This window comes from Lytechinus variegatus, chromosome 18 (assembly GCF_018143015.1).
Source record: "Lytechinus variegatus isolate NC3 chromosome 18, Lvar_3.0, whole genome shotgun sequence".
In the NCBI taxonomy this organism is placed as follows: domain Eukaryota; kingdom Metazoa; phylum Echinodermata; class Echinoidea; order Temnopleuroida; family Toxopneustidae; genus Lytechinus; species Lytechinus variegatus.
Genome location: NC_054757.1, coordinates 19396593 through 19410878, shown reverse-complemented (window position 1 = coordinate 19410878; position 14286 = coordinate 19396593). Strand labels below are relative to the sequence as shown.

The 14286-nt window shown below is 38.6% G+C and overlaps 1 protein-coding gene across 5 annotated transcripts in view; it reads left to right on the top strand.

The window, feature by feature from the left end:
• The first annotated feature begins 2392 nt into the window (after window positions 1-2392).
• Window positions 2393-14286, top strand: part of LOC121431606 (delta-like protein 1) — a 77144-nt gene continuing 65250 nt past the window's right edge. Inside the window, exon 1 of one of the 5 annotated variants that reach the window (XM_041629170.1) lies at window positions 2393-5342. In XM_041629170.1, the coding sequence (XP_041485104.1) occupies window positions 5135-5342 (208 nt within the window). In that variant the 5' untranslated portion in view covers window positions 2393-5134. The remainder of the gene's footprint in view (window positions 5343-14286) is intronic. The other 4 variants (XM_041629169.1, XM_041629173.1, XM_041629171.1 and 1 more) reach the window with 4 other exon arrangements.

The following is a 14286-nucleotide window of genomic DNA, read 5'->3' as shown; positions in this document are numbered from 1 at the left end:
GCTTGCCACACAGTGGCAGGAGGCCAGTCCATTTGCGATATATTGGGTTAGCAAGAAAATCACTGCAGAACTTGCAAAAGTTTATTTCGATTTTATTGTTGTCTCTGCTTTGTCATTTGTTGGTTATTTTGAAAATTCATCACTTTTTAATACATTTTGTTCAATATTCTGAAATACGGGACAATTAGGCGTCCCGGGAAGGGTTTGTAGGACGCTGGGACAAAGAAGCAAAATGCGAGACAATCCCGGGAAATACGGGACGTCTGGTCACCCTGAATACTTTGGACAATCCTGTTTGATAATGTGAGAGAGAGATATAGAGGGACATACCAAAAGGGATCAGCAAAATGAAAAGCTGATCATCTATACTGAGGTCGTTTGGATGATAATATTGAAAAAAAGGGAAAGGCAGACAGAGAGAGAGTGGGAGATGATAAATATTTAAGAGAGTTAGCATGATATGAAATTTGAAACAGACAAGATGGGTGGATGGAAATTCAGAAAAAAGAGGGAGGGAAATAGATAGAATGAGAGAGAGCCAGACAGACGGGGAGAGAGAAAGAAAAATAATTGAGGGAGAGTAAAGGTGTGTGTTTGTGTGTGTTGTGTCTGTCAGAGATAGAGAGAAGGGGAGCATAGGGAGAAAGATGAAAAGAGTGAGAAAGAGACCTTAACAGAAAAAAGGAGAGGAGGAAGCTTTTTGGATGGTCACATTCATAATTGTAGAATGGTATAAAATTATCTCTATTTAACAGAAACATGAATTTAAAAGGTACAAATGAAGAGAGTTAGGAAATAGGATGTATACAGAAGGTAGAGATCAGATGGTTTCAGAAGAAGAAATGGGAGATGGTTGGATTGTTTGTAGAAACACAGCACTCCTGGTTCTTTGATATACACTCTCTTCTGTTTGGGAAGTGAGTATACAAGGTCGTGCTCTGATTGGCCGTTTCTCCCTCGGCAGTGATAAGCCAGGCATCCCCCTCCCACTCGGATGATGCCTGCCTGCCGGAGCTTGCATCATCGTGACGGCAACCGCATCTTTCTTGACAACTGGTGTATGTAGCACCACCGTTCATCATCATCACCACCAAGTCTTCTGTGCTACCCTTCACTTGGCTCAGCGATTTCATTTTATTATCTCATTTTGGTGCAAAAGTGAGGAATTCAACCATTCTCATCCTTCTCGGCAGTATTGTTGCCATGGCAACCCACTTTTAATTGCATTCCATTCAAGAGATTGAAGTTGTTTGATCGTACATATCTCCATTTTTCTTGCATCATTGCTTTCAAATTGTGACATAACCTATATTCGGTGTAGCAATTTATTGGAAGTGATTTAATTTGGATTGTCAGCGTCAAACTTTGAATGATACTTTTTTTCTTGGTGTATAGCAGTTTATTGGAAGTGTGATTCCAGCATTAACTTTCCAAGGCTTGGAATGCATGAGAACTGGAGTTTCTTTGTTGCCTTTATTGTCATTTCACACTTATCTTGCATTTGAAAAAAAAAATTGAGGCCCAAGGGTAGAACAGTATCATTGGTCTCATTCACACAAGATATTAATGAGTTTCACACTGCACTTTATATTTCTTTCATGTGTGAATGCTTATTTTTGGCGTGATAGATATCCTACAATCAGAGAAGTATGTGAGATTTGAAGTTGATTATTAAATCATTTCAGCTATATGTGTGAAGTTTAGTAGTTTGCTTTGATATGAGGCTCCTAGTACACACATAGAAATCAGTGTGATTTAAAACATGTGACAAAATTTCAAATATCATTTCTTCCTCTGAATGCGATTTTTTTTATATCTATTTATATTAGGATGAATAACTATGGTTTGAATATTAACTTTAGTCCACACTTTTTCTTCTGTGTGAATGATCTCATTTGGCATGATAGGTACAAGCATTGAGCAATCATTGTGCAATAAAGCTGGGATAATGTACACATGTTTGCATTGAACATTCATAGTTCAATTACATTGTAGATATCAAAGGACTTTTATATAATTTCTCAGTGTATCTATATAGCCAAATTCAATATTCCATATTCAAAATAACAAATTTTCTGGAATTTATATTCAATTATTTAAAGAATAAAATATGGAAAGATTTTCTCTTCCTGTTCTTGAAAATTTCAATAATCTCTTTGGAATTAATAGCATACCCTTTTTTCAACTCTGGAGCAAATGCAAACTGGCTGAATTGTAATCAATTTGTAATGATTGGGTGGTTAGTTCCTGTCAGAGTCAGTTGTCAGGATATCCAATCAACTTTTTTGCTGTTTCAATTATGGAAATTGCAAGTTACAAAAGGAATAATGAAAATTAGAGTGATTAATGGATTAAAGCGGCGGAGCAATCAAAACTGCCATGAATGTTGGCAAAAAAGAGAAGTGAAAGTTAATTGATTACATGACTAGTTGATGTTTGTTTCATCGCTCCTAAAGGGGACATTCATTTCCTTCCTGCATGTTGCTCTGTCACAGTGCAGGCCTGTGACTTGTTAAAGTGAATGTTTGAAATTCTGACAAATATCGGTAGAATTTAATGATCCGTTTGTTGGAAATTGTTTGATGGATGGCCGCATAAATCACTTTGGACTCTATCTTCCATCTCATTTTTCGATGATTTTTTTTTGTTATGCAAGTCATTTTGGAAATTGGATGCAAATGCAGTGATGCGTGTAACGTGTGAGAATAAAACGTAATTTCATGTGGTTAGAAACTTCATGGGTTACCATTCGGCTTTCTGGCTGCTGGTATAGACAATGAAATGAAAAGTGTGTTACATGTGAAGTGCATTCCAATTGAATCAACGTTTTATGAGAGTGTGAACTCAATGAGACCGACTCTATTGTATGCTTGCATAGGAGGCAGAGAGTTGGTGCCGTGATTCGGCCTCACTTCTCCTAATTGTTCAAACCAACCCTGGTCTGGTGTTATTCTTTATCGAACTTTGGACCTGAGGTTCCCCCAAGTGTCGACCCTTTATACTCAAGTTCTTGTATATACCCTCCTTGGATTATTAAGGCTAACAAACTTCATGCTGTGAAATGTATTTAATTACCTGTGTACCATAACGCATTTGCTTTTCTCCAACCTATGTTGCTGTTGATCACCCATTTTATCAAAGCCGATATATTTCTCTACCTTTTGTCTGGCCTGGTCTGTCTCCGCGATGGAATGTGTAACAGAATATTTTTCGTTTTAATTGAACGACAGGGATTCAGTCTGAAGCCATATATGTCATAGCTCTTGTGCTCCACATCATGTAAACATTTCTTTTGATCGTTGCCATGGAAATATTGTATTATGAGGAGTAGATCTTCTAAAGAGCTGTATATGTTGCATAGAGACGGCAAGAAGAAGCTGAGTAGATCTCATTTGAGACTGGACAGGTATATCATACCTGCTCTCTGCCTGATGGCAGATTTTGTTTGATATTTACCGAGTTGCATAATAGGAATGACAAATTTACACTTGGGAGGCCTGGACTCACTTTTATGGGAACCCCCAGAATATAATTAATTTGGGACCGTTTTCTTGACGATTGCCTAATAATTGAATCAGTCAACTTGTTGAAATCTACCAAGTTAATTAGAATTACCGGATTGTAACAACCTTTAATCTACATGTATATTTGGATATAATTGTCATGTGATGCAAGTTTGGTTTCATTTTTGCTAAGTATTATACAGTTTGAAATCTTTGGCCTGGCTTTCATTATTCTCCATCTATTGCCCCTAGTTGCTCTTCATCGCAATGAGGATTCCGTGTGAAGTCATGTGACTGAATTCTATACTGGAATTCAAGGAAGATTGAGCATCGAGACCAATAGGCCATTCAATCCCTTCCCCGATTGCCTCTCCCAGCTTTTCAAGTTCCCCGACCATCTTGCAACGGGGGTGATCATTTCTCTCATTGCTTTTGATCACCCGTCTGTGTATGACAGGCTCGCTTGGTAATTAGGCACGCTGGAACCATCGGGAGACGAGGATTGAGCTTGAAAATCGGTGGATGAGCTAGGTGTGATGCGCCTTGTTATTGAGGTGTAGAATCAAGGGCGTGGAAGCCGAGGATTCATCACTTCTGTCTCCTTGACATTGCGCGTCCAAACCTACTGGACTTGATCATGAGGGAACTTTGCATGCATCATATCGATCAAATTCTTGCAATTTGTGTGTATGCAAGGAATCAAGATTTTATCAATTGAGCAAATAAAAATTGAGGCCAATGTTTCACTTGGTCTAGATAAGATAGCTGCTGTATTTCTTGTCTTGCATTTAGTTTCCTTGCTCCGGTATATTATATTTCTTTGGCCAAAGCCCATATCGTATGAGAATACTTGTTGCATCGTATTTAAAGGTAATACCAAGAGTGTGAACGTTCCATCTCCTGATCAGATGATTTGGAATTCTTTGAAAGCATGTGAGGGCTTGTGATATTGGATCACTTTGGCTGTGCACGCTACTTGTTTTGAGGAGGAATTTGGGGGAATTTTGAGTGATTTTGCTCCAAGTCACTTTGTGGCTCTGGGGATAAAGATCGGTTTGCAATATTTGTCTTGAAGTTGGTACATCGACGTTTGGAAGGATGTTGTAAAGCACACTGGAGAAGGGTGAAATCGGTAACCAGCGTTAGACCAACCTTTACATGCTGCAGACATCTTTAGCATCTCAAGAGTCATCCCAGCGTTTTGATTTCATGTCATTGGTAGTTCAGCCCTTCAGCGTCTGCTGTATGCATAATAACAGAACACAGCTACCTTGTATTTATTGTGATGAAGTCTTTGCTCGCATCATCAACAGTTTCACATTTCTTTTTAACACTGTAGAGATTACTGTCCGCATAAGGTTACATTTCTTCAGCTGATCAAGAGATTATATACCCAAGTCATCAAAAAGGGTTTACCACTATAGGAAGATCCGCCTGTTGGATTTGAACAAAGCAGTCGCATCAAATACCGTCACCACTCAATAAATTGTGCGGAAAGGATTTCATTGCGATAAAAAGCACTGATAAACATTAAATTATCATAATACAAAGTTAGTGTGGAGTGCACTGTCCGCTCCAAAACAGTGAAAATATCCGCAGCTGGGAGGTGCCAAAAGCCAACTTTTCCAAAAATGGCGAGTGCAGTGACTTCGGACGTGGACGAGATTCGGTTGGAGGAGGAAAAGATGCCGAGGACGTTTTGGCAACGTTGTCTGCCTTTCTTTGTTTATTCCTTCATCATCGTCTGCATCCTCGGTGCCCTCATCTTTCTCGTTATCACCTTGACAACCAATTGGTATCTCAGATACATTTTTGTTGGGGAGGAGTATACAGATTATGGTAAGTTTTGCAATAAATTGTTGTACAATTCCTCTCCGTTTAGCACATGCACTTTATTTCTTTCCTTTTTTTGGGGGGAGGGATACCCTGGGAGAAACACTTTTGTAAGACTATTCCTTGATTTGGTGATTTTCATGTTATTTTTTCACAAAGTTACCAATTGATTACACCCTGAATAAAAAGTGATTACATTTCCGAGAGTTATATCACTTTGGGAAACTGCCTTAATTGTTGCATTGGTTTTTGTCAGTCATTGAGTCATTGAGGGCTGAATAAGTTGTGCTCTACCCTTCAAGTGTACTAGCCCCCCCCCCTCCCTCCCCACCTCCCTCCCCTTCCCCTGACAATCCAAGATCCACCACATGCATCACTGATGAGTGTGTTGAAATGTCCATGTTGCATGGTGCAGATCTTGGCCCTGTATTAAGTATTAACATGCCATGTACAAACCTACAATATTGGGAACATCTCCTTATGTTACACATGATCAATCCATGTCTTGACAATCCATGATCACCATGAGAGCCCTAATAACATGATTTCAGGTTGCGTCTCCCGATGACAGCCTAGATAAATTATAAATGTTTCCTATGCCTTTATCACCTGAGCTGAGCTATCTCAGGAAGGCTAACTGCCAGGTCGGTGATGAGAGATAGAGGATATCATTTTATAGGAGAGGAAATAAGGACAGTGGGTGTGAAGCTACTTAGCTTACTTTGGATAGGGTATCACCATTTGGTCCAAGACCCATTCACATAAACTTTTCCAGACCACTGTGGACCTGTCTGGGCCCTTGCGTACATAGAGTTCACATGTAATTTCCTGCACCACCCTGGGCCCTCTTGTAAAAAGAAGAGGCCCCCACTTTAAAAACAATTGTTCCATGTCCCACGATGTGGCATTGACACTGCAAAATAGAACAAATGGCTAATCAACAAATTGGCAGTTGGATCAAATTGAATCTGATATATATACAAATTTATTATAGAATATAGACCAAATGCAATTGGACCAAGTGGCAATTCACCCTAGTTTGGAGAAGATTAAGCCAGTATCAGTTGCGTGTTTTAGTGGATATTCCATCCCTACCCACATCTAGGACAGTTTACCAGCTACAAGGTACCCCCATTTATTCCCGTGCTTTAGTTCCATGATATCAAAGAATGCGACCATTTGGCAGGTTTTTGAAGAGCTCTTCAGCGAAAAATGGTATAGAATTTTCATGCACTAAAAAACTCTGTGGGCTGTGCATATGGCGAGTCATGTTACTCAATATAGGTAAGAGGAATAGATGGCACTTAGGTATATTATTTTGAGCCCTGGAAAACTACTTAAAAGAATTTTTGATACATCTATCTAGTGGCATATGCAGGGGGGGGGGGTTTACAGGAGTTTAGCCCCCCAAACAAATTTTAAGACTTTTTTTTGTCAATTTTTTTTGGGTAGCTACAGAACGACCTCAACTGAACTGGTGGTGACGACATTTTTATTTGGGGGGGGGGTTGTTAACATTTCATTCAGCTTTACGAAAACTCCTGCATATGCTACTGCATCAATCATTGGAGTAAATAAAAGATATTCAATATTAAAATATGAATTATTTCTGTCTTTTGGCCTTTTTGTCTGTTCCCTTCATAGTTCTCATTGCCCTTGAGATTCTCGCTTACTTTCTCTGGTTTACAATCATCGTGAGGTGTTCTTTCACTGTTAAACTGTCACCATTGTTTTGGCGTTGGTCATTGCCACGGTCATATTGAACTCTTTGTCCATTTGCATCACATTGCTTTCTGTCTTTCTCTTCCTTTCCCTCTCTTTCTCCCAAGTGCCTGTTTTCTTTTCCTTCTTTCTCTATAACTCCTCTCTTTCTTTGTCTCCCTCTCTTCTCTGTCTCTCCCCCTGTCACCTCTTTGTCTGTTTTGTCTTCCTTCTTTCTCTACAACACCTCTCCTCTTTCTGCCCCTCCCTACTCTGTTTCCCTATCTCTCTTTGTCTTTCTGTCACTTTCGTTTTTCTCCCCCCCCCCTTCACTCCCCATGCATGCATATCACTTCCCACCCCACCCCAACCACTTTGTCCTCACTTCTATCTCACCATCTTACCCCTCCCCCTTTTCTCTTTCTCTCCCTTCCCATCTCTCTTTCTCTCCTCACTCTCCTAACCTATCATTTACTGGTTTATTTCCAATTTGTCAAATGCCAATTCGTCCAATTGCCAACTCCTCTACTATCATTTGGTCTACCATCATTTCTTCCACTCACCACATGGTCTACTTTCATTTAGTCTCATGCCATTCCGTTTAATAACCAGTTGGTCCAATAGCCATTTGGTCCATATACCATTTGGTAGAATTAAACTAAACTGTTAAATGTGCAAAATGAATGAAAAGAAAATGGGTATTAGACCAACTGGTTATTAGATGAAATGGTAATAGAGGAACCGGTGATTAGACAAATTGATGATTGGACAATATGGTTGTTAGACGAAATGTTGATGGGCGGAATGGCATTAGACTAAATGAAGGTAGACTAAATGAAGGTAGACCATGTGGTGAGTGGATGAATTTGCAATTTTCCTCATTTACTTCCTCACTGTGTGAGAAAAATAGTGCACTATTTATCGATGTGCAGACTGATAGCTCCTTGAGACCCACTCATACTATCATAATAGCTCCTTCGCAGTAAGAACTATTGATTTCATCCTATGGATGTATTAGTAACCCAGAATGAGAACTTTTATCTCAATATATTTTCCATGCTCAAAGGCATATTTTCAGCAACTTCAGAATTCAAGGAAAATGAAGAAAAAATTGAAAGTAGACCTTTTCTGCTTTTCAAAGTAAGAAGAATGTCTTGACCTAGTTATCCAAGGTATAATAACATAATGAATAATTAGACTTCTCTTGCTTTTTTTCACAATTTTTCAATTATTTTGCTAAATACATTGGGATTCATAGCTGTATAATCTTAACAATACACTCTAAAAAAAAAACTGGGTAAAAGTGCTCCATGAGGGTAATTATGTGTCCAACCAACATTGGGCATCTCTTTTGGGCATTTTTATCTATTCAGCATGATGAAAAGTAATTGTTGCTTATTTTTTTAACCTTACTGGACAATACCAGTATGCTACCCGCATTGGGTAAAATACTGCCCCGAATCGGTTGGACACATAATTACTCTCGTGATGGTAAAATTTTTACCTAATATGTTTTACAGTGTAGCAACCAGAAATATTTGTAAATCTAATTCTAATAATTATAAACTTCAGGTATAATAATAGCATAATTAGTATTAGAATTCTGATTTGCATTTTTCACATTAAAACAGATATTTTGATAAATACATAAGTATTTATAGATGTACAAACTGACAGTTGCCCCAACATAGCAACAAGAAATATTTGTAAATCTAATTTCAAGACTTTTACAATTCTAGGAATAATAGCATAATTGATATTAGACTTCTCTTTTGCTTTTTTTCACAATTTGTAATTATTTTCATAGATACATTAGTATTTATAACTGTACAAACTGATATTTTGCCCCACATTTTTAAGTATTTCATTAAGTCCATTTATCCTAGATTTTTGGATTCCTGGTATATGTCACCTCTTAACTGTATTATGATAAAGTGAGTTCAAAATAATATCTTGTTTGATTTTTTTACAACATCAAAGTAATTTTGAGTCTGACTTGTTTTTATACCTTTTTATGGATTTTTTCATTGTTGAAATATGTCATTCGAGCTTTGCACTCTCTCTACCTCTGAAGTGAAAGGGCACTTTGTAAATCATGTTTCAATGAATGTTAATAATGGTTAGTAGCATATAAGTAGCAGAGGAAGCAATATCATGAGAATATTGCACAAAACTCGGTCTATATTCTTGGTACTGTGAGAAAATTCGCAGCTAGAATTTCCTCTTCTCTGCGACACAAGGTAGAATAAGATTGCATGTATTGAGGGAGTGTAGTCGTGTGTGATTGTTGGGATGTTCTCTGTAACATTGGACACGCTCCCAAGAAATATTGACTTCTTTTCAACTTGAATTTGCTTTGAAATCGGCTCCCCAAGGACGTTTCCCAGTCATAGTTTGTTCGGGAAGGAACGAGCGAAATAGACTAATGGAGCTTTTGCAAGAAATGTGCAATCAATTGCAAGCCAATTTTAGGTCCCCATATCAATCGTAAGTCATGCCATCAATTGCTATTTTGCACAATTGTGTAATTAACCAATGGCAAATTTACAATTGATTTCTGGTCTCCTTCCTATATCAACAAGAACCAGTATGCATTGTTTGCTTTAGTTGAAATTGATCTGTCACTTTTAAATTTGCAACTGAAATATTGCAAATATATATATTCTTGTAACACCCCCCCTTAAGCTATGATCAATTGACTTTTTTGTACCCACGAAACAGTTTTCAAAGATGTTAAGTAAAAAAAGTGGTTGTGTTCTAACAATTTTTGATGCGTGTAGAAAAGGGATCATCTTTACAATTTAAGAATGAATTATGTAAATTTGCAAAATATTTGGCAAAACTTGGCAAAAACGCAGATGGGAATAGATTAGTAAGTTAAAGTACATCGTTGTTGCATTCTTTCCCAATTTAGCATTTTAATGTTCAAGTACAGGAACAAGCAGATATAGTCGAAATGGGATCAAAATTTCCGTTGAAAAAACAAACCTTTTGCTCAATATTTCACAAGTAATTGGTGGAATTTGGGCTCAAAAGAAACTGCAAAACTATTGCATGAAAGAAGAACGAAGGTGTGTCCTAGTTGGCCTGCATGTTGCTGGGGATGTCCTGTCTTTTCTTTACCCAACCAATAAACCACGTAGCGGGCATGATTGCCTTGGTAGCTAATTGGTAACATGAGAGCGATGAAGAGTCAGTTTTGACAGCTACGTTTCCCCCCTCAAAATATGATGAGAGAAGGTTCTTGGATGCTTGCATGGAACAGCTGGTATTGAATGTCAACGCACTTACGGTGTGAGGAGTGCCTGACATACGTCACATTCGCTTCCCATTTTTTTGCCATCGTTATTAGTTCACGTTTTCCGTGCTCTGCGTCTGTTAATAAGTTATTTATTTTGCACGGTCCTCATCAAGTCTCGTCTCCCTATCAACATGTTGTTTTTCTTGGGGTGTGATAAACTGGATTTGGAAGAAGATTGGTTGAGATGTGTATCTATTGACCTTAACACGATTATAATAAGGTCATGCTTTGCTACCTTGCGTTAATTTGTTGGGGTTCACCTTTCGCCGTCGTCATCGTCTCTTCGAACTAATAACCCGTAAACTTACTTCCTTCAGCCATCTGCCTTTTCGATTAAAAGGTTTTCAATGCCAAGTGCCATCAGGCAGAAGTACACAGCAAAAACGATGGTGTCAACCGGTGTACATAGATGGCTACACCGGTCATTTGACTCTGGTGTTCAATGTACAGTGTTAGTTCAACACCTATGGGTGTTATCATAACACCTTTGGTTGTACCATTTACACTCTTTGGTGTTATGTTCAGTCTCAAGGGTGTAATCTTAACACGTCAGGGTGCATGGTACAGTTTTAACACCCCAGTTTTTATCAGTGTAGGGAAAGCAAGGGGAATGATATCAGGTACTGCCCTTTAAACCTATATTGTAACAGTTGTCTTTGTAGAGTATTTTCTATCATGAATACAATCTGTCATTGTGTACAAGTCATGTGATTGAAATCTCATATGTCGTGTGATTAAGTCGTGGGCATATGATTTCATATAAGCACAGGGGATGATTGGGGGGGGGGGGAGCATAGTGCCAAAATTGTATGAAAAGATTCCATGTTATAAAGGTTACCCCTTCTTTTTTTATTTCTATTTCTCCCCCCAAAAAAGGGAATATTCCAATGTGCATCCTTGTGGGATTGAGAAACTTGGGGAAAGAGACGAAGCTCCAAGGGTATATTAAATTAAGAGAATTTGACTCCCATTCTGGTATGCTTTTATGACATTCTGGATTTGCTTCAGTATTCGTATTGTTTTCTATCATGCAATATTATTTAATTGAATTTATGAATTCATCTATTTATAACTTTTGAATTCAAATGTAAATCACCATGGGAAGAAGTAATTAATTTGCTTATTTATGCACCATATCATTTACCCTGTGTGTAAAGCATGGCAAACCAGGGTGTATTTTGCCATGAATTTTCTTCCTACAGGGGTGTGATTTTATTGATATTCATATTGAAATTGATCGTCCTCCTGATTTATGAAAACATAACTTCAAGGCAAGTGTACTTAGCATAGACATAAGGCGGTTTCAGACCGCCTCGAAGTTCGCCAGTTCCAGGTATTCTCTGATCGGGAAATTTACCCCGATCAGAAAATACCAGGTATTTTGGTAATGTGAAAGCAAACTACGCGTAATTTCCCCGAAAGAAAATACCCGCTAAATAGTAGGTACTTGGCGAAATTACGAGAACTTTCGTGGGGATTTTTCCAAGGTCGCAGGTATTTTGGCGATGTGAAAGCAAATTACGGGAACTTTTATCCCAGCGTGTCGTTGGGCGCAGCGGCGTGGGTGGCTGCTGGGCTAGTGATTTTGAATCTCCCGCCTTGCCTGCTTATCAGACCACACTGCGCATGCTCGTAACTTCGGGAACTTATCCCGAAGGATGTGTTTCGGGGCGGTGTGAATGCAGGAACAATTAACGGGTATTTTTTAGCCTTAAAAAGTTCTCGTAATTTAACGGGGATTCTTGTGATCGAGGCGGTTTGAAACCACCTATAGAGGTGGCACTGTGACATTACCGGAACTGTATATCTGCAGGTTGGGTTGAATTTAGGAAACATTGATCAAATTATGGGACACACTGGCCGGTATTCTGAAGTCAGGTTTTAAATTTAAACTCTGGTTTAAGTTGCGGTTTAGCTATGGAAAGCCAGTTGTTACATGAATCTCTAACAGTAGAGGTTCAGTGTATCAGCTCATTTGACTCCTAAAATAGTATTACCTGCCTGGGAAGGATAAGTATGACAGTTGTCTTCACCATTAAAGAATTAGTACACAGCACAGTAAACATGAGAAGCATTCACTGTAAACAAAATTTTGAAACATTTGGCTTCCCATAATTTAAGTACAGAGTTAGACCATGGTCTGAAGTTAAACCCAACTTCAGAATACAGGCCATTGAGTTTATTAACTTGTTTTGTCTTCTATCTTTTCATCTTTCCCAGCTAGTGACATGTATCGCCTTTTCATTCAAACTCCTGTTCCATCTCAGCTTTTATCTATTTGTCTTTTTTTTCTTTTTCACAATTTTATTTTCCCTGTTCTCATGTATGCCCCTTGTATGTATTCTCATATATTCCCATCCACCCCAAATATCCTATTATTGATCAATCGAGCGAGCAATCAATCAATTAATCAATCAATAAATCACTCAATCAATCACTCACTCAATCATCCACCCACTCAATCACCCACCCACCCACTCACTCACTTAGTCAGTCAGTCAGTCAGTCAGTCAGTCAATCAATCAATCAATCAATCTATCAATATCTCTGTCACCATTAATACTTCTTCATGCTAATTCCTTTCTCACCTGTCATTTACCATCCTCTTCATCTTTCTCCTGTTTCTCCCTCACCCATCTCCTCCATTCCTCGTCCTGCTCCTTTTCCTTTCTTCTTCCACCTTTTTACTATATATTAATTTTTTCCTCCTTCATATCTGCCTGCCGATATCATCTCCTACCTGTCTCCCCATCCCTTCTCTTTTCCTCCCTGTCTCCCCCCTCCCTTTACCTCCTCCTTGTCCCCCTCCCCCCATATCTTCCTCAGGTCTCCTCTCACTTCCTCCCCCCCTCTACCAGCCCTTTCTCCATCATCTTCCTATGTCCTTGGAGATACACTGCACCTGCCACAATCCTTGCTAGATATGAAAGATGGGTCTCCATCAACCCAAGTTTATCCCGAGATTCAACCCGAACAGCTCTCTTTGGGATTACTCTCAATATTTATTAAACATCTCCAATAGTTCAGGTTTGCCTAATCCCAAGATTCTAACTGGATCAGCCCTCTTTGGGATGAATCTTTAGAGATTTGAAAATTCCCATCATCATCAGCTCAATTTTGTCCAATCCCAAGATCTAGGCACAATTAGCCCTATTCTGATAATGCTTTCTCACAAAAAATCTCAATATTTGCATATTCACTATGAATAATCTCAAGATTGCTCTCATTTGGGATTATGTGCCAGATCAGGGACCCGTTTCATAAAGTCCTGTTATAATAACTAATGCACAGTTTCTATAACAAATATCATCTCAGCCAATCAGATTGAAGGATTTCAGTAGCTTATAACTCTTATTGCAAATTTTGTTATTACAAAAGTTTTAAGAAACAGGTTCCCAGAAATACTGGAATAATCTGAAAAATAGGGCTGGTTGAGATGGAGCCAGAGTGAACCTCACACCCAATACCCCGTCCCTCCCTGCTACGGACTCGGCTCCTCTATTGATTACAAACCAACAATCGACTGAAATTGTTATTTCCCATTTCTGGTCAAATCTACATCTAATTAACCTTCAATCCAGGAGATTTGACTTCTACCTCCCCACCATCTCGCCCTTGACTCGAAAATGAACGAGAAAATTAGATGAATTGGTTGGTCTTCCCTTAACCCCTATTCTATAGATTGTCACTCAAGTGCAGGTGTTTAAGATCTTGTATTGTTGCCATCCGCAAATGGCCAATTTCAAGTCCATGTGGAATTGTACTATTTGGCTTCGGAGCAAAAATGAGTTCATTTGAGTTGGAAAAGTTGTCGCTGCTTAACATTGAGCTGATTAATATGAAACCCCAAAGCTTACATGTACATGTATATAATAATTTATGATGATAATATTTCATTTACCCAGGGTAGCCACTTGAGTTATGAAACAGAACCAGTCTGTGTGTTAT